The following is a 27709-nucleotide window of genomic DNA, read 5'->3' on the forward strand; positions in this document are numbered from 1 at the left end:
CTTCAGCCGAGGCATATAGATCACATCTGGATTTCTCCTGAGCCAAGTCAGTATTCGAAATAAGCAAAAATGGTCCAATTTCTTCTCATTTCTGGTACCAAAATTGCGTAACTCTAGGATTAATAATTGTTGAAGTCCAGAAAAAGATAAGATTTCATCTTGAGGGTAACCTTCCATCGTTTTGGTTACTATCTTGCAGTTTAGACACTAGGGTAATACAAAAGAAAAACAAAACCTAAATGAGTCCCAGCAAATGTGTCATTAAAAAAGGCTATTTAACTCTCAGGAATTCAAGCTAAACTTGCACTCTGTGTACGTTATATTTGCTTTAAGCTGATAAATGAGTCCCTATTTATGGATTGATAAAAATCATTGTTAATTGGGCTCGCAAGTTAGACCCTATATCACAAGCCTAACACTGCTATTATAATCCAGTTAACTTTAGCATGCTCTTTCCATACAATGCAAAAGAATAGGGTACACCCATACAAACTCGAGTTTCTCACAGTTAAAAACATGAACATGTCCACCCTAAAATAAAGAATGAACCAGAGGCATTACACTATACAAAACATGAAAGAGTGAGTCCCTCAAGTGGTCATCTGAAAAAATTACAAAGTACCAATTATAGCAAGAAAGAAGGGCTGGAGTAGGTAATGACGTTACAGAAACAGAAAGCAATAAGTCTTGGGAAAATTTATGCCTACACACAAAGAATAAACAAGTCACAAATTAGTCTATCTGGATTTCTGAAGATAACAACTTTTTGCAGCAAAAAATGGAATCAAAAGTCCTCCTGAATATAGTCCAACCAACCAACTTCTCTGTAGAACTTTGTTATATATGTAGAAAAATGAGGCTTTTCCAAAGTGAAAGTATAGTGTCCTTCCGCAGGCATTCAGAGATGTAAGTTATTATAAATCCACAATCCGAACAAAATGTCTTCTTTTAATGTCCACAGTTAAAATAATTACCATAAAGTCAATAAAGCTGTTAAGACATACAATTCAAATCAAATGCAAAAAAGAAAAGAAACACTAAGTAGAAATGACATAAAAAGGGAACCTATAGCAACTATAAGGGCGGTGGGAGTCCTTGGCACAGGCAGAAATCCAAAGATTTATAACCTGGATAAGTCCACCAATTATCAGAGACAGCTAAAGTCTTAGATCGTAAATCATGCTTCCCACTTAAAAGAGAAACTATTTGAGCTGTTACAAAACATTAAAACTTCGTGTAAAGAGGGGGGTGCTTCAGAGAGCCGTTCTCCATTCAGTAAGCAAGCTCTCTTGTCGAAATGAACAAGAGTAGGGTGGATATAGATGAAAACGTAAAGGTGAAAGTCAAAGATAAGTATACTTAGCTGCAAGGAAAGACTGGAAGTGCGGGGAAGCCATTCACACACAGTAGTACTATCTTAAAACAAGCTGACGCTTAGTTTTCTGATGGTGTGGAGTCTTGATGTAGTCCTTGATATTGAAGAAAGTCCTTTTCTGGGATTGCCAGGCTTCTGTAAAAAAACAACACAGCAACCCCCAAGAAATAACAAGCTCTTCACCTTGAAAACAGCTTTGAACAGCTGTTTTTAATTAAGGGCTGTGCGGGGAGTCAAATGGAACTGCCAAAGTTTCCTCTGATTTTCACGTCGCCATCTTGCTACCGGACCTAGTTTTCTTTGGGATCGTCTCCCTTGGACATTCAATCTGACTCTAAACCTGTGTCTCCATCAGAGGATCTGAAACAATACTCGGCTTATGTGACCCACATGGCCTCAGCTTTAGGGTGAGCCTTGATGTGCAACAAAAAGGGGAACTGGACCCTTTATTTGGTCTCATTGATGCAGAGGCTAAAGAGGGAGTCTCTGCCACTTAATACTGCTTTATTGGAAGTTGTGCGTGGGCATTGGATGAAGCCAGCAACCCTTTCCCAACCCAACTGGCATTTGGAGAACTTCTATAGCATGCAGATGCAGGATAATATGGCCTTTTAAAAGAATCACCCGACGCCGAATTCCATTGTGGTGGAGGCATCCCTGAATAAGTCTAAGGGTTGCAGTCACTCTGCTCTGGGTGATAAAGAGGGGAGGAAGTTGGACTCCTTTGGGAGGAGACTCTATTCGGCATCAGCTCTACATTTGTGGGTTGCCAACTACCAGGCCTATAATGCCAGGTATAACCATTTTCTGTAGGAGAAGGTGGCCCCCTTTTTGGAATTCCTCCCCCAGGATAAGCGGGATCCTGCGTGGAGCTGTGCAGGTGGAAAAATAAGAACTTTACTCTGTGAGACATTCTGTGGAATGTGCAGCGAAGGTGATGGCCATGTCTGTGGCTCTTAGGAGGCATGCCTGGCTGCACTCCTCCAGGTTGACCAATGAGGCTCGAGCTAGAATTGAGGATCTTCCCTTTGATGGTTCTAGCTTTGCAGAAAGTGCAAAAGCTGAGGAGTATGGCAAAATCTATGTCTTACTCTTCCTCTGCCTCTAAACCACAGAGACAGTCCAGATGGTCTCCTTACCAGCAGGCTAAAGCTGATGCAGAACACAGGTTGTATTGTTTGGATGTTCAGATGGCATTGTCCTTCTGTGTTCAAAGGTCTGCACAATGGAGAAATACTCCTTCTCTGTTTGTTCTGTATGATGGACCTTGCAAAGATTTGCAAGTTTCTTCGCAGTCCCTATCTAGGTGGATTGTTTCAGCTATTGAACTTTGCTATGGATTGGCAAATAAACAACTGTCTGGGACCATTAAGGTGCACTCAGTTAGGTCCTCTGTGGCCTTTGATCATGCGGTCCCATTAGACACTATTTGTCAGGCAGCTGCTTGGGCTTCGCCCCATTCCTTTATTCATCATTATTTTATTTTGTTTTAAATTAATTTGTTTTAAATTAATTTGTTTTAAAAATAAATTATGCTATTGATGCCAGGGCACGGAATGATGCTAAGTTTGGCAGGACTGTCCTGCAGTCTATTTTCAGTTGATGTACTTTGTTTCTTTGAAATAAATACTTCTTGCAGAGTGCATCCATGTTTCTATTTTGATTTTCCCTCCACCTTGGGTGCTAGCTTGTTATGCTCCCATTGGTGTAAAAGACAGAAACCACGTCGAAGAACTACAGGTTGCTTACCTTGGTTCTTCTAGTGCTCATCTGTCCTTTTCCATGCCCTCCCTTCCTTCCCACTGGATCTACTGAAGGCGGACTCTGTGACTGAAGGGATGTGGAGTAGCGCAGCTGCATATAGCGCCTGGGAGAGGGGTTCCCTCCTAAATCAGGAGAATTGAGCTTGTTAGGTTCTGACAAGGTCTCTGTGCAGGCACATAGCCCATTGGTGTAAAAGGACAGATGACCACTAGAAGAACCAAAGTTACAGGTAAGCAACCTGTAGTTCCTTTAATCTCCACTCCCAGGGTCAACTACACATTACACCAGGAAATCTGTGATTGATCTCCTAAAGTTCTTTTAAAAATAAATGCAGCTTCAGTGCAGACACTTTAATATCTCAGGAGCAGTACTGATCTCAAAAGCAGTACAGGGGATTGGGCTGTTTGACAGGTCCCCCAAGTGTTGTTTTCTCTTTGAAGTATATGTGTCTTTTGTTCTGCAGGGATAAATAATAGCTTGTGGAGGATTAGAGGAGGGAAATGGTTTAACTCGACCATGCTGCTTCCTTGATCAAGGGTGTTTTCAGACAAAGGGCTTTTTGTGTGAGCTTCTGTGGGCTTGCACAGTGAACTGCATGCAGAGTCATTTCTGGGCATCCTTCTAGCAGTTCACGTGCTAGCTCATCCTGTTGTTTTATCTCTGCACCAGGACAGTGCATTGGAGAACATTGTGGGGATCCAACCAGTGTCCTTTCCATGCTAGGGTATCTCAATAATGCTTAATATGGCATGGGCAGAAAGCAAGAAATCTACTTTATTTTAAATCTTATTGTGTTGCTGCTCACTTCTGGTTTATCAAACTTCTGTAGCATCCCCACCACCAGCAGACACAAAACCCACCATGATTCCTTTGGAGCTTAGAATGGAGAAGAGCATGTTTGTGGCTTTCAGTCTGCCTTCATCTCCTAGATCTTTGTGGACAATATTATTTATCACTTAATTACTTCCTGAAATCTCACGGAATTGTTCCCCTTTCTTCCTACCTGACTGTTCCCCTTTAGTGACCTGGTGCTATCCTTTCCACAGTTTTCTGGGTATAAGTCCAACAGAGCTTAGTGGGTCTTACTTCTGAATAAACATTCATCTAGTTTGCTGCTCTTTAGATTTGTGGGGTGGGGGTGGGGAGAAGAATAAGCAGTATAGTGCAAATACTGCTTTTTAAAAAGTACATAAAATTGTATATAAAGTGGGGAGCAGAGGAGAAGGAGATGGTTCAGTTAGATGTTGCAGCTTGAGGAAGAGGACACGAATGATGCGATTAGTGATTGCTGCTGTTGCTATACTGGGTATTCTATGCTTCTTTCCCTGATGCATCAGCCATAAACTATTATACGAAATCACTACAAGATTTAGAACTTGGTTGGTTTATGTCAGAATGGGGGGGAAATGTTGTGCATGGTAGGCCCTTATGAGGCCATTATACTACCTCAGTTTCAGCCAGACAGGTGTGAGGTTTTGTCTCACACATTAAGAAAGTAAAGAGAGCTGTTTTTCCTAAAGGCTGAATAAATAATATGAGTGGAATTTCAAAAAAAAAAAAAAAAAGGTCAGTTAAAAATTAAAAAGTGGCTGAAAGATCCTACTATTGATCAAGCTGGTCTCTTTTTAAATAATAAAAAGATATTAGCTGACCAGGCGCATAGCATCTGCGCTTCTAGTTCTCCCTAACTCTTCCCCTGGGCATCTCTGACACCTGTCCTGCCCACTTATCCACCCCGCTCCCCACCCGCGGTTTCTGGCCAGCTTGCCGGCCTGTTCGCTCCTGCTGCTGCCGCCGCCGCCTCCTCCTCCTCCTGGCGGCCTAGCCACCTCCTGACCCCAGTGGCCGTGCAGGGCCTGCCTCCGCTGCCTCCTCCTTGCCGCGGCTGGTCCCGCCTCCCTCCTGCTGGCCCGCCGGCATTTCCCCCAGCAGCAGCTCAACGGTCTCCTGAGTCCTGCTGCACACGAGCCTCTGCCGCTCAGCCAATCAGGCACCTCCACTGCCCAGCCAATCTGCTGGGTGCCGGGATGCTTTCCACGCATCAGGATGGGCACGTCTATGGGGATTAAATATATAAATTGTTGTCATTGACTGGGAATTCAGGCTAGCTTATAAACTGATGCTAATACTGCACATTTATTTAGTGTGACCATGCCTTTACCAGTGTGTGCTACAAAGTTCACTTTAGAAGCTTCTAGTAACATCACCTTTGCTCTAAATGACTGATTGTTTTATCTATAAAATGTATTAATGTTTGGCAGAAAAAAATCCATTCTAATTCTAGCATCTGAGGAATCTTCCAAAAGAAATATGTGTGTATGTAAAATTTATTTAATTTGGTGCTGTGTCCTGCAATTTAAGCAAGCCATGTTTGGAGTTTGCAAAGTGCATCGTGGATAGTAAAGAAATAAGGATCCTCGGTCATGTAGATTGGCTGAGCTTTTGCAAGTTCCCACTAGGGGATGCTCAATTACTACTTTTTCAAAAATCCCTTACTGAGTAGACTCTCAGTTCGTGTTGCCTTTTTGTTACCTGGCTTTACTGCATGATACAGCAGGGCCTGCCTTAAAATGGAAATAATGTATCATAATGGCACCTTGCTAATACTGTATGTTCATTGCCAGACCTTTTGCTGTTGTTGAATGATTGGTAAATGGGTGTATTTAGAAAGAAAATGTATTGCATCAGTTGCATCTTGGAACATTCTAAACAGCAGTGTAAATGCTATGTATTATTATTAGCAGTGAGAATGCTAAGTATTATTATTGGTGGGGGAATAATACTTAGGAAAAGGATTTTCTTTTACTGCTTCAGTAAACGTATTTATACAGTGTCTATGTGGTGGTGGAGGAGGAATAGAATTACCATTCTACAAAGTTAAGAGCAAGACGTCACTATCAGTATACATATACATTTCTGGGTAATTAATCTGAAACAGAGTGTGTAATACATGTAGTACTTAGTACTGGACATAGTATTGGATATTCCTGCAGTTAAAAATGATTTACTTTTTTTTTTAGAGTACATTCACCTAGAGCTGTTTCCTATATTGTAAGACACGCATCTAGTGGCAGACCTTTTCTAAGACTTCATAAAACCTTTGTATGGAAGTTCCTCAGATAACTCTAATTTTCCTTATGGTGGAGGATCCAAACTGGATGGCAATTGGTACTGAGAGCTTCAGCTTCACACAGGTCCTGAAAATGGGAAGACTGTGGGGTGAGGACAGGAAGGCAGGGCAGAATGCTGCACAATAATTCTTAAAAACCATTGTCTGTGATATTTTAAACAATTCTGATAATTGGAGTATTTTGTTACACAGTCCAGTTGGAAGAAAATTTTAAGGAAATGGAGAACCGTTTACTTTATCTTGAGGACCTCTGTGGACAGTGTGAATTGGAAAGATACAAGCATATGCACATACTACAGCTGGAAAATTACAAGATGACCAAGCGGTAAGTTTGAGTGTATTCTCATTTAAGTTTTTTATTTGAGTTATGAATCCTTCCTACTATGTGTACACACACCTCTCTCTCTCTCTCTCCTGAGGAATGTAGAAACTTGCAAGAATTGCCCAAGAAAAGGGATTAATCTCTTTGGGATTAGAAGATGCAGAGTCTTCTGTTGTATTCTATCTTATTTTGTTACAGGAATAAATTTTGACAAGTTGAGAAACTGGGTGTAGGTCAGGAGCAATTCCAAAAATCATTGGGCGTGTTTATTTCTGAAGCAATATTTGCTGCTTAAGGGAGGTCTTCAATTTAATGTTTTAATGGTGTTGATTATTCTCTGCTTGTTTTATAATATAAATTTAGTCAGTATTCAAGATAATTAAGACAGTTCGAATCCTCCACGGAACATTGTAATAGACTTTTCTAAAACTAATTTGGATTTCGGTTGAATCACACCTATTCTCTTAGCATTCTTAATATAGTACGAAAACTGGCTTCATTTTAGGTTTTCAGTAATAACAGTGTCTTGATTTGTCGTGTTAGTCACCTTCTGTCAACATTACTCTGATTCATAGTAAAGGGCATTGAATAATTATGGTGGACTTCATTTCTTTGGCACAGATGAGAAAATAAATACAGCTAACAATAGCAGGGCTGAGCTATTTCTGGATGAGCTGAATGATAAATTTGTTCATCAAATTGTCACTCAACCTTCAAGAGAAATTGTAGTGTTTTGGTTTGCTGTTGGCATCTAGTGACGATAAGATAAATGGCTGTTGGAAATAAACTTGGATCAAGTGATCATGAGTTAGTCTGGTTTTGATTTGATTGGAAGGCCAGTTAGAACTAGAACTGCAGCTAAGTTATTGATTTTAGAATGCATCTTTTGAGATGCTCTAGAGAATAATTAGTAGGCGAGTTGGCTTAGGGGGCTTATGCCATTGGAAAAAAGAGGACTGGAATTTTCATGACCTGAATGCATATATTCAAGCAGTACTGTATATACTAAGCAAGACAGCAAAACTTGTGCAGGAAATGGATTTAAGATTCAACTGGATAAGTAAAATCCTATAATATGAGGCTGGTGTTGATGTGAGAGCATGCCTTTTTAGTATCTTCCCCTGTTCTGTGGGACTCCCTTCCTCCTGAAGTGCAACTGCCACTCTCTTTGCCTATTTTAAAGCATAAGTTAAACACCTTTAAATCTGTCTTGGCTTTCCCAAATATCCCTTGACTCTGTAGATCCTTGGATATGTTGGGAATTTACTGGAAGCCACCTGCATCCTGTTTCCTTTGGTTATTTGTTTAAAATTTTTGCTTTTACAGTGTTTAATTATGTGTATGTAAAGGTGTTAACTAGTGTTCTCTCTAATTTTTTTCATCTGTGTGGAGAATGTGTTTTGTTCTAGGCAGCAGTATCAAGGCAGTGTGTGCTCATGTGCATTCAGAGTGGGGCCTTCCTGATTTAACCTGAGCGGGAATGAAAATTAACTGAGTGGACATCAAAAAAATGTGTGAACATGAGCACACATTAGAGCTAACACTGACAACATCTGGGTTGTCAGCCATTTTGAATTGGAAAATAAGGTTTGAAAAGTGTGATGCATAGGATTCTAGTCCTTCTTGGTTATCTCATACTTTCTTCATTATGTCAGAGGGCACTTATCTTGGCTATCTGGGCAAAGAGTCCCTTTTATATTTAGCAGGGAGAGAGCAACTATCTCTAGCCAATACCAGTACAGCATCCCTCCAGTGGTTATTATCTACTTTGTGTTTATTTTTAGGGCTTCAGTGTCATTTTTTGGTGATGCTGGAGTGTTGGAGGCTCTGACGCCCAATGTGCATCACTAAAAAATGACATTGATGGCCTAAAGAGAATGGAAGATCAATGAAAACTACCCCTCCACACTGCACACATGTGCAGTGCTAGTCTGGATGTCAGCTAATGAATTTGTAGAAATGGAAAAATGTCCATGGAAAAATTATGGGGGAAATTCTGGAAATCTTTTTGTGTGTGATAGAAGTAAATCAAAGAAAACTAGCATATAAACCTTTTAGGCAGTGCTAGGGAGGAGTCAGCTGTTGTGGTGCATGTCAGCACCAGCGATGTTGGTAAATGTAGTTGGGAGGTCCTGGAAGCAAAGCTTAGGCTGCTGCGTAGCACATTGAAGTCCAGGACCCCCAAGGTAGCATTCTCAGAAATGTGCAGGGCCAGCGAGACAGGCAGTGCTGAGGGGTCTCAATGTGTGTATGAGACGGTGGTGCTGGGAGGAGGAGTTTAGATTTGTTAGGCACTGGGATACATTTTGGGACAAGATGAGCCTGTACAGAGCTCCACTTGAACCTAGATTGAACCAGACTGCTGACACTTAAAATGAAAAAGGTTGCAGAGCAGCTTTTAAAACTGTGGGATAGCCGACAGGAGCTATCTGCTATCCAGTTTGGCAGATGCCACCCCTTAAGGTGTGAGGGTGTAAATGCTTCAGGTAAACCAGAAGGGTTCAACCAAGAACCAAATAAAGAGCAGACAGAAGGAAGTTCTAGCTGGTAAAAGAGATCAAACGACCATAAGAAAGATAGCACACAACAGGTAAGAGATTCAGCATATAGGTGCTTATATGCCAATGCCAGAAGTCTCCAAGCCAAGATGGGAGAGTTGGAGTGCTTGGTTGCTAACGAAAACATAGATATAATGTGCATAACAGAAACATGGTGGAACAGCGAGAACCAGTGGAAAACTGTTATTCCTAGCTATAAACTCTGTAGAAGGGACAAGAAGCAGTGAATTGGGAGTGGTGTAGCACTGTATGTTCAAGAAGAGATAGACTCTCACAATCTAGAAAACCTAGGAAGACCAGAGTCCTCCACAGAAACTCTGTGGGTGACAATACAAGGCCTGAAAGTAAATGTACTACTAGGAACGTGCTATTGCCCTCCTGATCAAAATGCTGACAGTGACTGGGAGTTGCGGAAGGAAATCAAGGAGGTGTCAGAGACAGAGCTGTAATAGTGAGTTACTTCAATTACCCATACACAGAGTGGGTAAAGTCACATTCAAGTAATGACAAAAAGGCCAGATTCCTAGATATGCTGAATGACTGTGTCCTAGAACAGTTGACTTAATCCTAAGTGGTGCACAGGGCCTGGTGCAAGATGTCAGTTTCGTGGAACCTTTAGGGAACAGTAACCATCATGTGATCAAATTCAGCTTATATGCAAGGAGCGAATCGCCAAGCAAGTCTAACACAGGTTCTTTGAACTTCCAAAAAGGAGTTTGGTGAAAAGAAAACTGAAAGGGAAAATCAAGAGAGTCACTTTGCTCCAGAATGCATGGAGTTTACTTAAAACTACAATACTAGAAACCCAGTTAGAATGAATACCAAAAAGGAGGAAGGATACCACCAAGTCCAGGAGGATGTTAGCATGGCTAACAAAGTCAAGGAAGTTATAAAGGGGAAGAAGAATTCCTTCAGAAATTGGAAGGCCTGCCCAAATGAAGAGAACACAAACATGGGCAAAAGAAATGAAGGAGACAATAAGGGAGGTGAAAAGTGAATTTTAGGAACATTTGGCTAAAAGCATCAAGGGGAATTACAAAACCTTCTTTAAATCCATCAGAAGCAGGAAACCTACCAGGGAGGTGATTGGTCTGTTGGATGATGAGGTAGTGAAAGGACTTATTCAGGGGGATATGGAGATTGTAGAGAAGCTAAATGAGTTCTTTGCATCTGTCTTCTTGGCAGAGGATACTGAATGTATACCTTTCCCTGAACCGAGCTTTCCCAAGGTATAGTGAGGTCATCCTCTATGCTTGGGTTATCAGTCTCTGCATGCTTCAGACAAGGCCAATCAAATTTCAGGCAGGCTAGTTCCTGTAGCAGAGCTAGTGTCAGGCATACCCCAGTTCCAGTCCTGTCTTGTGCCTTCATGCAATTTTTGGAAAGAGCTCCTGTTTGTTACTTGTTTGTTTCAGGCTGGTTTTCTTTTTCCTTCTCTTGTGTATGCAAGAGTGGGAAGAGAGTCAAAATCTTTTTATTTATCTACCTAAAATTCTTTTTAAAGTTTATAATTGGATTGGGGTTTTTTGCCTTTGTTTGATTACTTTGCTTTGGGGTTCCCTTTCCTTCCCATGTTTTTGTTCTCCATAAAATCAGGCTCTGTACCAGAGGACTGGAAAGTAGCCAATGTAAAACCGGTTTTCAAAAAGGGATCCAGGGGGGATCCGGGAAATTACAGGCTGGTTAGCTTAATGTCTGTGCCAGGCAAATTGATGGAAAGCATTCTCAAGGATATAATTGTTGAGCATATGGAAGAACAGGCCCTGGTGAAGGAGAACCAGCATGGCTTCTGCAAAGGTAAATCTTGCCTCACTAACCTTTTGGAGTTCTTTGAGAATGTCAGCAAGCATGTAGATTCAGTTGACATGGTATACTTGGACTTTTAAAAAGCTTTTGACAAAGTTCCTCATCAAAGACTCCTGAGAAAACTTAGGAGTCATGGGATAATGAGACAGGTTCATGTGTGGATTGGTAACTGGTTGAAATACAACGACAAAGTGGCAGATGTGTTTCAGTGTTAGCAAGTGTAAAGTGATGCATATTGGGGCAAAAAAACCCAACTTCACTTATTTGCTGATGGGGTCTGAGCTGTTCATGGCTGATCATGAGAGAAATCTTCGGGTAGTGGTGCACAACTCGTTGAAAGTGTTTACACGATGTGCAGCCAATTTAATGCTTGGAATCATAAGGAAGGGAATTGAAAATAAAATTGCTAATATCATAATGCCCTTATACAAATCTCTGGTGTGGCCACATTTGGAGTACTGCATACAGTTCTGGTCACCATATCTCAAAAAGGACATTATAGAACTGGAGAAGGACAACAAAGATGATCAGTGGCCTAGCGCACCTTCCTTATGAGGCAAGGCTACAAACACCTTGGGCTTTTTAGTTTAGAAAACATATAACGGAGGGGCGACATGATAGAGGTCTACAAAATCATGCATGGTGTAGAGCAGGCCTGCTCAACTTTGGCTCCCCAACTGTTTTTGGATTACAACTTCCATAATGGACTTGGAAACCTAATAGCTGTTTCTCCTTCCAGCTGTCCTGCCAGCTCTTTGACCTTGGAGAGTAGTGCCAACCAACCTTGGAACCTCACCTTGCTCCTTTGTAATGCCAGGTTACAAATCAGAAACCATCCATGATTTGATTCTGGGTGAAGGCGCCAACCTGGTATGTATTGCAGAGACCTGGCTGGGGGAGGCTGGGGGCCTAGTGTGGTCCCAGCTTCTTCCTCCAGGGTACTCTGTTGAGGAGCCGGTGATGGACTGTGGGTGGGGAGGTGGAGCGGCTGTAGTCTATAAGAATAACCTTTCCCTTACCAGGATCCCTGTTAATGTGTCGGACCCATATTGAATGTGTGTACTTAAGTTTGGGGACCAGGGATAGTCTGGGACTTCTGTTGGTGTATTGATTGCCCCATTGCTCAACAGAGTCCCTAACTGAGCTGACGGACTTCGTCTCAGGCTTGGTGTTGGAGTCCCCCAGGCTTGTGGTGCTGGGAGGCTTCAGTGTTCATTTTGGGACCAATTTGTCCGAGGCAGCTCAGGAGTTCATAGTGGCCATGACAACTGTGGGCCTATCCCAGGTGGTCTCGGGACCGATGCACATTGCTGGTAACCCTCTTGATTTGATTTTTCACTCTGATCAGAGTGGTATTCTGTGGGTGGGGAATCCTATGATTTTCCTGTTGTCATGGACGGACCACCATTTGGTTGAGGTTGGACTCACAATCACTTCCCACCTTCGCAGGGGCGAGGGACTTATTAGGATGGTCCACCCGAGAAGGTTATTGGATCCAACAGGATTTCAAGAAGCCTTGGAGGGATTTAGTGTTGACTCTGCCGGTGATCCTGTAGATGCCCTTGTGGAGAATTGGAACAGCAAACTCACTGGGGCAGTAGACATGATTGCTCCTAAGCGTCCTCTCAGACGTGCTTCAAAATTGGCCACTTGGTATACGGAAGAGATATGGGGGCTGAAGCAGTAAGGTAGATGACCGGAGCGCAAGTGGAGAAAGAATCGGCTTGAATCTGACAGATTGCATCATAGAGCTCATTTGAAGACCTATGCTCAGGCAATATGTGTGGCAAAGAAGCGATTCTTTTCTGCTCATATTGCATCAGCAAGTTCTTGTCTGGTGGAGTTGTTCAGGATTGTGAGAAGACTAGTATGTGCCCCTCCACCCTTGAATCAGAATCTGGAACTACTGCTTACCCGCAGTGATGTGTTTAACAAATTCTTTGTGGGGGAAATCTGTCATATTCGGGCCAACTTAGACTCCATCTCCACAATTATTTAAGTGTCTGGTGTGGAGGTGTCCAGCAACTCCTCTTGTGTGATTAGGTTGGATCAGTTCCAGTTTGTGACTCCTGAGGATGTAGACAAGCTGATTGGAATGGTGTGGCCTACCACCTGTTCTCTTGACCCTTGCCCAACATGGCTAATAGTATCTGGCGGGGGGGGGGGTTGTTGAAGGCCTGGTAGAGATTATAAATGCATCTCTGAGGGAAGGCAGTATGCCTCCTTGTCTTAAGAAGGCAATTATTAGACTGCTTCTGAAGAAGCCTAGCTTGGATCCCTCAGAGTTGAGCAACTATAGGACTGTCTCCAACCTTCCGTGGTTGGGCAAGGTAATTGAGAGGGTGGTGGCTTCCCAGCTCCAGACAGTCTTGGAGGAAACTGATTGTCTTGACCCATTTCAAACTGGCTTTTGGGCGGGCTATGGGGTGGAGATTGCCTTGGTCGGCCTGATGGATGATCTCCAACTGGGAATTGACAGAGGAAGTGTGACTCTGTTGATCCTTTTGGACCTCTTGGCGGATTTCGATATTATCAACCATAGTATCCTTCTGGAGCATCTGAGGTGTTTGGGAGTGGGAGGCACTGTTTTGCAGTGCCTCCCACTCCTACCTCTTTGGCAGGTTCCAGATGGTGTCCATTGGAGACTGCTGTTCTTCAAAATCTGAACTTTTGTATGGTGTGCCTCAGGGTTGCATATTGTCTCCAATGTTGTTTAACATTTACATGAAACCACTGGGAGAGATCATCAGATCTGGTGCAGGGTACTATCAGTATGCTGATGACACCCAAATATATTTCTCCATGTCAGCCTCATCAAGAGAGGCCGTAACCACCCTAAATGGCTGCCTGGAGTCGGTGATAACAAACTGAGACTGAATCCAAATAAGACTGATGTACTCATTGTGCAGGGTCGAAACTCGAAAGACAATTTTGATCTGCCTGTTCTAGATGGGGCCACACTTCACTAGAAGGAACAGGTATGCAGTCTAGGGGTGCTTCTGAATCCAAGCCTCTCCTGGTCTCCCAGGTTGAGGCAGTGGCCAGAAGTGCGTTCTATCAGCTTCGTCTGATATGCCAGCTGCGTCCATTTCTTGAGATGAACGACCTCAAAACAGTGGTACATCTGCTGGGAACCTCCAGACTGGATTACTGTAATACGCTCTATGTGGGGCTGCCCTTGTATGTAGTCCAGAAACTGCAGTTTTTCCAGAATGTGGCAGCCAGGTTGGTCTTTGGGTCATCTCAGAGAGACGATATTACTCCTGTACTGAAGGAGCTACACTGGCCCTTTTGAGGATACTTTGTCCACAAAGATAGATAAATGTACAGGGTACAATAAAATACCTTCAAGGTCTGAAGCATGCCTCAAGATGTTCACATCTGGAAAATTATTTTGGTTTTCGACCTGGTTTTCAACCAACTTTTCTCCACTGTAGTAGCCTGTTCTACTCTCAAACATTGTATAGCCCTGAGTCAACTATGTAATTTTTTGTTCAGAGTGGGAATCTCTTATCTGTCTTTTCTTTCTCCTTGCTAAATAAGCACCTTCATCCTAGATATATTGGAAACCAGCTTATTTTGATGGTTTCGAAATACAGTTTAAAACTTAATTGCGGTAGCCACGTTGATCTCTGCATCATCTAGGAGAGATCATATTACTCCTGTTTTGAAAGAATTACACTGGTTGCCAAAATGTTTCTGGGCAAAATAGAAGGTGCTGGTTGTTACCTATAAAGCCCTAAACAGTTTAGGCTCTGGGTATTTAAGAGAACATCTTCTTCACCATGAGCCCCACTGCCTGTTGAGATCATCTAGAGAGGTTCCCCTGCAGTTGTCGCCAACTCATTTGGCAGCAACTCAGGAACGGGCCTTCTCTGATGCTGCCCCTGGACTTTGGAATGCACTCTCAGTTGCATGAGAGAGCCTCCCCATCTCTGGCAACTTTTAAAAAGGCATATAAAATAGATAGATAGATAGATAGTCATCATTTGACCTTTTTTGTGTGATATTGACTTGCATTATATCTTGTGTATCCATAAAAATATAGAAACAGCTCTGTACTATTGTTAGGCTTGTTCATTTATGTATGGGGGGGGGGAGACACCTAGTACTATCCACTATTTGTAGTTTTATCTAAAGCATTTGTTGCACAATCAAACGTTCTGCTCCTGCAAGTGGGAGTGGCTTTCCCCTCTTTTGCCAATCGCCTCTCCCCTGCCGTAATCCCCTTTGCCATCCTGTTCCAAAAACACCCCCCCCCCCGGCCAACTTTAGAGATGTCCTGAGATTCTGTAATGAGCTTTCTGAGGAGGTCCATCAGGGTGCACCTCTATTTCATGTTTTCAGAAAAACAGACTCATCATTTTGGGATTGTCTCCTGTACCCAGCAGCAGCAAGAGGCTGATGTAACCCCATCCCCTAGCTATCCTCGCCTTGCCTCTAAAGCCCTGGGGAGCCCTGTGGTGTTGGCATACAGAAACATGTAACCCTTTTGTGCTACCATTGTTACTCTATGCCTCCAGTGGTTTACTTAATAAATGAATGTATGTGTCCTATCATCAAAGAGTTAAAGATGGCTTGTATGGGATTTTCATAATCTTCATAACACCGTGATGTCAGGTAGACACAGACATAGTGACTTGCCGCTGGCTACTTAGTGAGTGTTATAAGAGAGGAAGGATTTGAACAGGAGTCTCTTATGTCCCAGCCCTCAACCTCCTATATTACTCTGCCTCTGTTAGCTGTACCTCTGGAGTTAAAGTAGTTAATACAGGCACACAGTAAACTCATTTTCAAAATGCACTTCTGGCTTGAGCCTTTATTTCTTGCCTAGCCAATGTTCTCTTTTCTTGAAGATGACATTCTGTAATGCCATTTATGCCTGTTGGCAATGTTGAGGATTTGATGTTGCTGTATACTCAAGATTTTTCTTTTTCTTTTTTTGCTTTTTCAGCAGTGCACTATATATAGGAAACTGAGCTTGTTGAATGCTGCATTAGTTTCATAATCTAAGAGCCAGGAATCTTTCTGAGATTTCATTTGAATGGCAGCTCCTCAGCTGACTTCTGTCAGAGAGAATGTTGTATTTTCAAGAATGCTGATAATATTACAGTTAATAAAATGATGCACAGCAAACTGAAATTTCAACATCAATTTTACCTTTTATGTTGAAATGAAAGCTATATAGCTAGATGCTTTCTTAAGCATTGCTAATCTAGATCTTCATATGATATGAATATCCTTGGTGGGTATTCTTAGAAATTGGCATCTGTGGACTTCTTTTGCCTTGCTGTTTGTCTGAATGAGGCTCTTCAAATACTTTTGGCTCCAAAATACTGTGCAATAAGCTACCTTTTTGAATCTGTGTGTTTTCTTTATTTCTATTTGAAAGTATCTTATTCAGTTGCAGCACAGCATCTCTCCAGTGGTTGTTGCTGGTGTCTGCCTTATGTTTCCTTTTAGACTGCGAGCCCTTTTGAGGCAGAGAACCATCTTGTTTCTTTTTCTATCTATGTAAATTGCTTTTAGAACCTTTTTTAAAAAAAATTGAAAAGCAGTATATAAATATTCATAATAACAACTTCAACTAGTTTAACCTAAAACTAGTTTGAGCAGGTAAAAATATTAAATTACTCACAGAAAGTAAATTCTTAACTTCATAGGTTGGATGTATGGCTCCTAATGCTTAGATCTTTTGTAAACTATGCATTTTCTCATTTAAGTCTCTCAGATGATATACCACAGAGGTGCATGGAGGGACATACAGAATGTTTGATGACCAAGAAGCAGTGAGTAGAAGTAGCTAGTGGTATGGGAGCTGGCAGGATTTGACAAAAAGGGCAGGTCCTCCACAGTGGCTGTCAAGGTGGGGTGTGTGAGTGAAGCATAAGCCTCCAAATAAGATGGAGCAGCAATGGCAATATCAAGTGGGGAGGTGAAGAATCCCGCTTGAGTGAGGACAGGAAGTTGGAAAGAATGAGATAATGAAGGCAAGAAGTTTGCGGGGTGAAGAAGTGAATATGGATGAGATTTGGAGAGATTGTGAGTTGATGCCATGGTACTAAGTCAAGCACCAAATTGCCTAGGGAAAGGGTAGCATGGTAGATGGACAGGAAATGGTCAGAGAAATGGCTGTCATAAGATACACTTTACTGGTTGGAGCAATATGGCCCCAAATGGGCATTATTGTTTTGTCAGCTACATTGATTGACAAAGGACTGATGAAGTCAGAGCCACACCCAGATCTTCATGGGGTGCAGAAAGCAGAGCAGGCTTGGAAGGTCTTGTGTGATGACTCCAAACTTTTCATGGCTCTATTTTTAAAATCAATGTTAGCATAGCTCTATTGGATGGAGTTTGCGTCTTGTTATAATGTTTTCTGTGTTTTCGGTATCCATTAAAATCATGGTCTTCCCCCGTAGTTCTGTACCATTCTGAGGTAACATAAATTAGCTTTTTGCTGGCCTTCCTCTCCTACACCTCAGTCTGCCATATGATGATTTGATCTAAAATGGGAGTTGGGATTTTTGTTGTTGATGCTTGTGTAGCAGAGGCTATTCTCTGGATTTGGGCTTGACATCCAGCAAGTCTTGTGATTCAGTAAATTTCCTACAGATTCCTGTGTGTTACAGCTATGGGAGGCTTATTGCTGTACTGTTGTCTACTGTGAATGGCTAATAATAGTACCTGCTTCTGTCTTTTCCCTCTGTTTTCTCCCAAAATGTCTTTTAGCAGTGTGGTGTTTTTGGTTAATCCATTCATTGACCCAGGCCAGCTTTTGAATGGTGCTTTAGTTACTTTTATTCCAGTCCTGGAGTAGAGGGAGGGCTGACAAATGGCCAGCAGCAAGAGCACTGAAGGCGAACTGCACTTGCCTCTCTGTAAATAATATGTTTCATTAAACCGTTAATATTCCTGATTCGACTCCACTGTCTTGTCCTTGCATACCACAACTCTTTCCTCTGTATTCAACAAGCAGAAGAGTAAGATTAGTTTTGCTGTTCCTCTTAGGCTCAGAATTAACAGAAGTATGAACTAAACAAACATTTTGGAGCTTGGCAAATATGCTTAAACTGCATGCCAAGCAATAGATAGAATATGTTGGGGCCCCGATCAGGATTGAGACCACTATCTCAATCCGATCAGGATTGAGACTTTAACCCCATCATAGTCCCAAACGAGATCTCTCCGCATCCCTCAGCAGCTGTTTGTCCCAAGAAATCCCACCCCCATACACACAAACTGTTTTGAGAACTTTTGTTGAAAAGCATTATATAAATAATAGTAATACTCCTGGGGCAAATACCAAATGTGGTGTGGGATTGGGATTGGGATCATAGTGGGGGTAAAGGGTTAAACTCCCCTTCCCTCTTCAACAACTGCCGTGTATTTGACTTGTATGAAACAATTAAGTGCACAGACGCCAATGTAAGCAGAATGCATGGGGGCAGGGTGGGTCTCAATTCAGGTTGAGACCATAATAGGGGGAGGGTCTTTAATTCTTTACATGCTCCCTCTCTCTCCCACCTCAGAGTTGTCATTTGCCCCTGGAGTGGGAGCTTTTCTCCTGAGGCAAGTAGCAGGGGGATACAGACTGGGACACTGGGGTAATTAAATGTTATAGCATGACTCCCTTTTTGAGAGCAAAATCTATAGATTCTACTTAAGTTGATGGAGCGGGGAGCATTTAGGTCCCATTCATGCAATAGGCATATTGCTAGCATGGCCCTATGTCAATTTGAACACCTTAACCTGTTAATTGGCTATCCCATTGGTCTTTAGCTATCTTTTTTGCAGTTGAAGAGATAAATATATGCACTATGGATTGATTTTGAGATGAAATGTATAACTCCCCCCACCGCCCTAATTATGTAAACAGAGTTTTTCCTGAATAACCTACTTACAAAAGATTGCAATACCTTACAATATTTTCCTATTGCCTTCAAAATGTTTTGCACAGCTGAAGTCTGTGATCATACATTTTTATGTTTTGCTTTTCTCTCTTACAGGAAAGAACTTGAAGTCTTGAAAGGTAATTTAAAATTTAATTTCCCCCCCGTTGAATAAAGTGTTTTAAAAATAAGCATAATTAATGACTTCTGTTTCAACATCAGACTGCTTACCTTTGAACTGTCCAGTTGTGGGGATCGGCTTTTAGCTACCATGGTTCAAATAAGTGTGTTGCTCTGCATCACTTGTTAGATATTCTTCTTACAATAGTTGAGTGGCCGTGCAAAGTTGTGCTGATGTTCCTGACTGGATAGCCAACAAAATGGTGAACGTGGAATTTGCGTTCCTTGACTGAGTAGATTGGGAAAGGTTGACGGCAGTGTTCCCTCTAACAGGGATTCCCAGATGTTGTTCACTACAACTCCCAGCATTCCCAGCCTCAACAACCTTTGGCTGGGGATTCTGGGAGTTGTAGTCAACAGTCAACAACATCTGGGAATTCCTATTAGAGGGAACACTGGTTGGCGTGAGATATAAGAGGTAGACACAGGCCTGAATGCTGAATGCTTATGGGCAAGGCTTTTTGATGCCCTGTGTAGATCCTGCCATATGCAGGCACTGTACTTGTGATGGACTGGATCTACAGTATAACTTTAAAATTTGTTAAGTATAAGGGCAAAATGAGATGTGCTGTTGAACGTATCATTCTCTCATCTAGGAGCTGTTTTTACTTTAAAATTGCAGCTGTACAGGGTGCCTGTTCTGGACTGCAGTGTAGAAATAGAATATATATAACCCTTTAACTCTGCTCAGTTTCTGCAGAGAATGCAACCCCCACAACAGTTGTGGGCCCCAAAGCAGCCGTTTCCTGCAGTGACATCTTCAGGGGCCCATAGCAGCTTCAGGGGTGATATTTTTGACAGGAAAGTAGAACAGAGGTAAAAAGTTGCATATACCCTCCTTATGTGCTGTGGTCCCCATCCAAATTGGGCCCCTGCACAGCTGCTGTTTTAAAGTACAGATAAACCAAAGATTAGCCAATAGCATTTACCTTCTCATCTAGTTTGGCCCTAATCCTGCTTAGTTGAGTGAGTTATTTTATACTTACATAACAAAGTCCATTTAACAGATAACAAGCGACACATTATATAAAATGTCACTTAGTTTTAACTTGGTATTAAGAATGTCTTGTTTTGCTATGACAGCTTTAAATGGAAGCTATATTGGTAGATGACTAAAGATAAGGTAAATCTGATCTTGTGCCATTGAATATTTGCATATATGTACAATGAAAAACTAACCCATTGCAAATATAGGTTGTATACTAAGTGCTTGTAGTGCAAATGGAGAAGGGGCATTTTCTTCTCTTCCCAGGCCAGGCCAGCCTGTTCAAGAGGGCTCTCTAACTGTAAGGAGCAGGGGGCTTTTTTGTGGAGGGGGAATGGGCTGTAAAAATTTTTGTGTGAGCAAAGCTTTTTCCGCTCATACTATATGCACTTAGCTTACAATATTATGTTTTGAAGCTATAGATCTTTTGGGTTTCAGTGTAAAGAGCCATATCCTAGAGTGCTTTCTTCCCTTTCCACTATGTGGAGTCTAGAATGCTTATATTTTCAAATTTGCATTCCATTTTATGAGTAGTTGGTCATGCTTTGATTGTTACCTGCAGTGACAATGCAGTTTTGAACATGGACTTGTTTTCTGACTTGTTAGATAATATAATAGAAAAAATTCTTGTAAAAACTAATTTTGACTTCCATTAAATGCCATCTATTTCCTTTATTATGTAGTTGTGGAAATTCAGTTCTGCTATAAGGAATACCTGCAGTTCTGGCTCTTTGTCTTGCTCTCTTTTAATGGGCAGGATCAATTTCTGTTATATAGGCTAGCATCCAAAGTAGTGCTCACACTTTTGCCCTCGTAGAGGCTCTTTTCCCCATCCCCTCCATCACCACAACCTTCAGAATTTCTGAAAAACCCATACCCAAGCATTGAGAGACTCCTGGCAACAATTCAAGATGCAACATGGGTGAACATAGAGGGGAGGAGAAATTACAAGAAAATTGGTAGAGGCAGGAACTTGGTGCTAGAGACATGCTAGTCTGGATGTTGCCCTCTGCAAGACATACATTTTCAGAGCCATACACTCCGCTGTAGGGATGTGCAAAAAACCAGCAAAGCCAGTTTGGCTTGAATCCAAACTGGATTCGAGCCAAGCTGGGCCAGTCCAGTTCCGTGCACTGTTAAACCAGACCTGGTTCGAGTTAGAACTGAGCCAGTTAGAAAGGGCTCGGAGCTTTACTGGTAAATGGGAATCTGGTTATGATTCCCCTTTAGAAGTAAAGGGCAAGGGGGGGAGGGGGCTTCCTAAAAGTAGAGAGGGCGGGAGGGGAGTAAGAAGTGCCAGTGTTTCCCCCCCACTCCCGCTGGCCTCCCCTGAGTAGCCTGGGCCAGTACAGGCCTAGTTCGGGTCTTTGCGCAGGTGTGGAGGTAGCTAAAATGGCCTCCACACTTGCACAGAGGCCATTTACATGACCATGCAAATTGTGTGGACCACACAATTGTGCAAATTGCGTGGTCATGCACATGGTCTCTGCGCATGCGTGGAGGACATTTTAGTGAGCTCTCCGCCTGTGCAGAGTTCTGAATCGGGCCTGAACCGGGCCCAGATTGGCTACTCAGAGGAAGGCCAGAACTTTCCCCACCACGGCAGCTGAAGATGGCACTTAAGGTAGTTATTCTTACTCCCCTGCCACTCCTTCTACATTTAGGGAAGACACACACACACACACACCGGTAAAGGGGAATCCTCAATTGATTCCCCTTTACCAGTAGAGTATCAGCCTGGCTTAATTTGAATTCTTCCCGGGTCTGTTTAGACTGGCTGAGGCTGGTCCAGTTCAACCCTGAACCCTTTGAGCCGAGCCGGCTTGCACACCCCTACTCTTCTGTGTAGTGATACCATAGCATAGGCTTGGGGACAGGGCTTCCGGCACTTGCATCCCCTTTTCTAGTAACAGGTGTTACATATTCTTGTTAACAAGATGATAAAATGTTGGCTAGATGATACTGCTGTCAGATGGATTCACAGCTGGTTGGACAACAAAACCCAACAAGTGCTCATTAATGGCTCCATGGCAAAGTGGATGGGGGTATCTAGTGGAGTCAGATAGAATTTTGTCCTGGGCTTTTGCTGTTCAACATTTTTATAAGTTACTTGGATGGGGGAGGGAATACTTATCAAATATGCTGGCAACACAAAGCTGGGGGCAGTAGCTAATTGTGGGGCCAGTGTGGGGTGTGTGTGTATTTATTTATACATACATACATACATACATACATACATACATACATACATACATACATACATTTTCTATCCTGCTCTTCCTCCAAGGAGCCCAGAGCGGTGTACTACATACTTAGGTTTCTCCTCACAACACCCTGTGAAGTAAGTTAGGCTGAGAGAGAAGTGACTGGCCCAGAGTCACCCGGCTAGTATCATGGCTGAATGGGGATTTGAACTCGGGTCTCCCCGGTCGTAGTCCAGCGCTCTAGCCACTACACCATGCTGGCTGTAGTGGTTAGAGTGTAGTGGTTAGAGTGCTGGACTAGGACTGGGGAGACCCGAGTTCAAATCCCCATTCAGCCATGAGAAATGCAGTAGGAGGAGGAGTAATGTCTTAGAAGACAAAATCAGGATTCCAGAGCTTACCTTGACAGGCTTGACTATTGGACCAAAAATAGCAAGACAAAGTTCAACAGAGAGACATGTAAAGTTCTGTATTTACATACAAAAAATCAGATGCACAAGTATAGGATCAGGGGAGACCTGGCTTGGCAGAGGTACATGTGAAAAAGGTGGACCACAAGTTGAACATGAGCCAGTAGTTCTATGCAGCAGCTTAAAAAGTGAGTGCAATCTTGGGTTGCATTCAGACATCTACATATCTACTTGGCAGCTCTCTAGTGGTTAGTGCCCCCAGCCCTCTGGCAAGCATGACACTCTGCACCGCACATTTTTTCCCACAAGAGATCCCATTTCTTCTGCCATTTTTGAGAATGTGAGAAATGGCAGGAATAATTTCTAAGCAGTAGAAGAGTGCTCCCACCGTTTCTTGCCATCTCCATATCCCAATGCAAATGAAAGAAGACCCGTTTCTCTCCTTTGCCTGTGTGCCAGAAACGGAACTGAGGGGAGAGAGGGGATTGGTGGTGAGTGCAAATAATGGCTGGCTAGTGAGTGAAGCCTAAACTTGTGGATTCCTGGTTACAGTAATAAAGACAGTAATAGTTCCACTTAACCAGAATTAACAAAGAAATAATAGTTCCACTCTACTCTGCACTGTCAGACCTCAGTTGGAATACTGGCTGCCATCCAGACTAACAATTCGCAGGCACTATAGGAGACGCAATGGTGCTTCTATAAAATCCAGTTAACTTGGCTTCACTGCTCATGTAGCGGGTGGGATGCAGTGTGTGTGTGGGGGATTTCAATAACTTCCTCCTCCTGGAAGCACTTCGTGCCACCCCAAAAATGGCATTGAGGATTGTGCAGGACCCAAATTCTCCCACACGCACATTAGCATCAGTGCAGAATTAGTCTGAAATTCTTCACGAGCACTAATGCTACTCCAGGTCTTTCTCTCATAGTACTGGTGACCATTGTGTTTAGTTTGGGGTGCTGCATTTTAAGAAGGATATTGATAAACTGGAAGACGTTCAGCGGAGAGCAACAAGAATGATGAGGGATCTGGTAGCCAAGTCCTTTGAGAAACAGTTGAAAGAGTTGGGTATGTTTAGCCTGGAGACAGGAATAGGTGTCGTCAAATTGTTGAAGTGCTGTCGCATAGAAGAAGGAGCAGGACTAAGGGCTCCTAAGGGCAGGCCTGGAGCCAGTGGGTTGAAATGAGGAGGAAGAAGATTCAGGCTAGACACTAGAAGAAGTCTTCTAAATGTAAGAGAGTTGTTTGACAGTGGAATAGTCTGCCTCACACAGGAGTGGGCTCCGTTGGAGTCTTTTAGACAGATGCTGGATGGCCATCTGTCCAGTTTAGCAGTTTCCTGCACTGAACAGGGGGTTGATCTTAAAGACCGTTAAGCTCCCTTCCAACTTTAAAATGATTATGTGCTCATCTTAAGAACATAAGAACAGCCCTGCTGGATCAGGCCCAAGGCCCATCTAGTCTAGCATCCTGTTTCGCACAGTGGCCCACCAGATCTTACTAGACTCTGCTGCTTTAGCTATTTCACTACGTGAAGGAACTTGCAAAACTCTAAGCACATTGCCTTACTATTGCTGAACTTGTGGAAACTACTAAAATTTCAATTCAGATGTTAAATGCAATAGGAAAGGACTATTCAAAAGTATAGAGGTAAAGTGTGCGGTCAAGTCGGTGTTGACTCCTGGAGACCACAGAGCCCTGTGGTTGTCTTTGGTAGAATACAGGAGGGGTTTACCATTGCCATCTCTCACTCAGTATGAGATGATGCCTTTCCGCATCTTCCTACATCGCTGCTGTCCTATATAGGTATTTCCCATAGTCTGGGAAACATACCAGCGGAGATTTGAACTGGCAACCTCTGGCTTGCTAGTCATTTCCCCACTGTGCCATTAGATAGCTTACCTTCAAAAGTGTACTTTCTAGATATTTACTTTTTGTTGCCAGCGAGAGAAGTAATTGCATATCTATATATTCAATAAGCTGTTTTGCTCAGGCAATCAGGTTTTTAATCATTCTATTTGCAGGAGGCATTTTTTAAAATCCTGAAAGTGCTCATTGCTGAAATACCAGAAGCAAGAATCTTAATGGCTATTGGTCATACTGAGTAGAACAAATTTTGATATTTTTGAAAAATTTGAGAGATGTTATTGAATGGGTAATGTGTAAATTACCCTTTAGTGCAATGTTTTGAAGTATAGGCTCACTTACACTGTGTGTGTGTTTGCAGAAGGGGGAAAATGCATTTCTAGTAAGACGAGTACATAATCTGGGGTTGTTAAAGAGAGCCATAATAATCAGTAATGTTATGCAGGCAAAAGCAAAATAGTTGTCAGAGCTGAAATCTGTTCAGTGGTTATTTAACAAAATGTTGAATAAATAATTAATTCGTTTTAGTTGAATATTAGCAGTTAGTACCCCCCCCCCCTTTTTAAAGGAACATATTATTTTTCCACCCCTCTCTTGAACAGCATGTGGTATGCTCCCAAATACAGGCATGCATTTGCTATACCACATCTCCTAACAGCTTGCATTCAGCTTATGGAGCAGCAGTAGAAGGAAGTGTCATCGTGTGTCTAAATTTTATGTGAATGACCAATTGAAATGTGGCATATCCAGTGTTGTTTTTCGGGAGAGGAATGATGGATGTCTAGCATCACGCTTCTTTTCTACATCGGGGAAGATGCACATTACTGGAATTGCCTGGTAATTGGAGGTTTCACTTGACCAGCACTGTGCTTCTGTTTACTTGCCTGTTTCTCTCTGCCATGTCCTCTCCTGGAACCACTGAGAATAATCGGAAAAATTCTTGTAGGTGAAAGTTTATTGTGTTAATAATCTGTCAGGCTTCTATTTTTTTAAAAAAGCTAGTTAAAACAAAGTATATTTCAAGCTATTTTTAAGTACTGAGTTGCATGACTTGTAATATGTATTCTGACAGTGGAATAGCTAGATATCAGGCTTATGCGGCTTAGCAGAATAAAGTGGAAAAATGCATATTTATAGCAGGAATGATTTGTTCCTTTGCCTTAATGACAAAGTAGAATTAATTGAGAGATATGAATCTAAGCTAGTAATGATCTGAATCCATGATTGTGCAAGTATGTTCATGGTTAAATTTGTATTGCCAAGCATTGGATAAAATTAATCCAACAGATTTATAACTCATTAATATCGAAGACAACTGATTTATTAGATAACTGAATGTTGCGCTCTGTATTCAGGAATCAATTTCTGTTGGATTGTTTTTGTAACGCTGGCTGTTAGCAACCTACAGTTCAAGCATGTTTTAACATGAAGCAGGTAGTTTGAATATAGTAGATTTGAACTGGCTACTATAGAGTGGCTAGCAATCCATAAGCTTTATTTATGCTTATGAGAGGTGTAAAATTGGAATTTGCTTCTGTTGCATTGCTTTTTGTTTTTAAAGCAGCTATGGACAGGCCTTGTTTTGTAAATGAATGTTTCATCACACGTGCCTAAAACTGAAATAGAGTTTTTTAAAATTGCCTTTTAAAAACATTTGTTGAATAAAAGGGCTTTAAAAATGAATTTTAATGTAGGCTTATTTTGGCTGAAAGATGTAATAGTGATCTAAATTTAGTATTTAATCCCAATGTAGGAAATGTTTTAATGTAGTTTACATTGTGGTGGGCAATCTCTTCAGGCTTACCTTCTCAATAATATAATATACTTTTGCTTTCCTCTACTTTAAAGATAGCATTTGTCAATGTACTCATTTTCAGTGGCAAAAATTATTACCTCGTATCATTTTTGCAGTGTTACATAACCAAGAATACTTTATAGGTCTTGCTTCCTTATGGTACAAATCCATTCTTCTATGGATTACAATTTAATTGAGGTGTATGTGAGTATTTTTCTTTACAGTCTGCATTCCTTGTCAAATGGCAGTGTTTCCATCCTTTCCTACATAATGGCATCTTGTATGTGTGTGGGACAAACCACTAAGAAACTAAGGTCGTGGCATGGTGTAGTGGTTAGAGTGCTGGACTAGGACTGCGGAGACCCGAGTTCAAATCCTCATTCAGCCATGAGACTTGCTGGGTGACTCTGGGCCAGTCACTTCTCTCTCAGCTTGACCTACTTCACAGGGTTGTTGTCAGGAGAAATTTAAGTACGTAGTACACTGCTTTGGGCTCCTTGGAGGAAGAGTGGGATATAAAATGTACGTACGTACATACATACATAAAATTTAAAAATTGATGTAGTGGCAGAGTTCAGATAAACAAACCTGTGATTAATTTCTGAATCCAAGAATCGTGCCACAGACTATCTAGCAACTCCAGTTTCATTACCTCCGGCTGTTAGCCATAATCATCTTTCCCTCTTCCTAGTCCTTCAAGGCTCATCCCAGCAATCTCCATTCCGCTCGTGTTGCCAGACTGTGGGCATTGCATCAGCGCGTCAGTCATCCGGCTATTGGTTAGAGGGTGAGGGGGTGTGCTCTGTGTGTTCATGTCAGCATTGGTTGCTTGCCCTTGGCAAGGAAACGTGGCCTCCTCACCACCACCTCTACTTGCCTCTAACTGATGTAAGGAGGGCAGGTGGGCTATAAGGAACACTTGCCCGCTCACCCATCCTCCTTGCTCCTGCCACTGCTGAAAAAAGGGAGAGGAGGAGCTGCGGGGAGGGGGCAGAGAGTGGCAACCCTGGGTCCCATGTGACCTGTCACCGCCCCAGAGAGCTTTGCACCCTAAGCGGGCACTTAGCTCAGTTTAATGTGCGGGCTGGCCCTAAAAATACTGGAGTGTCTTCAGAGCACAGCAGCTGGACACCATCTTGCAGGGCTGTCCCTATGAGGTCACGGTGGTGAGGGGTGAATCAGCATGTGTAGGGCCTCATGGGGAGGTGGCTGTGGGGAAGAGTATGTGTGCAGCCGCAGATGGTTGGGGGAAGTCTTCTCCCCAGATCAGGCCAAGGGTTGAGGCCCCCCCCAACATCACCCTGTCATCCACACCACCACTCCGTCATCCACCCAGGTGCCCTCCGGGCCACAGCAGGCGCCGGGCGGGTGGGTGGGCAGGCAGGGGACAGGCACCGGGCAGGCACCAGAGAGTGCACACC

The 27709-nt window shown here is 42.5% G+C and overlaps 1 protein-coding gene across 3 annotated transcripts in view; it reads left to right on the forward strand.

The window, feature by feature from the left end:
- DTNBP1 (dystrobrevin binding protein 1) overlaps positions 1 to 27709 on the forward strand; it is a 109885-nt gene that overhangs the window by 31457 nt on the left and 50719 nt on the right. For all 3 annotated transcript variants that reach the window (XM_053249997.1, XM_053249994.1, XM_053249996.1), the window contains exons 6-7: positions 6462 to 6594; positions 18965 to 18987. In XM_053249997.1, coding sequence (XP_053105972.1) covers positions 6462 to 6594; positions 18965 to 18987 — 156 coding nt within the window. The remainder of the gene's footprint in view (positions 1 to 6461; positions 6595 to 18964; positions 18988 to 27709) is intronic.

The sequence above is a fragment of the Hemicordylus capensis genome, chromosome 4 (assembly GCF_027244095.1).
Source record: "Hemicordylus capensis ecotype Gifberg chromosome 4, rHemCap1.1.pri, whole genome shotgun sequence".
Taxonomy (NCBI): Eukaryota; Metazoa; Chordata; class Lepidosauria; order Squamata; family Cordylidae; genus Hemicordylus; species Hemicordylus capensis.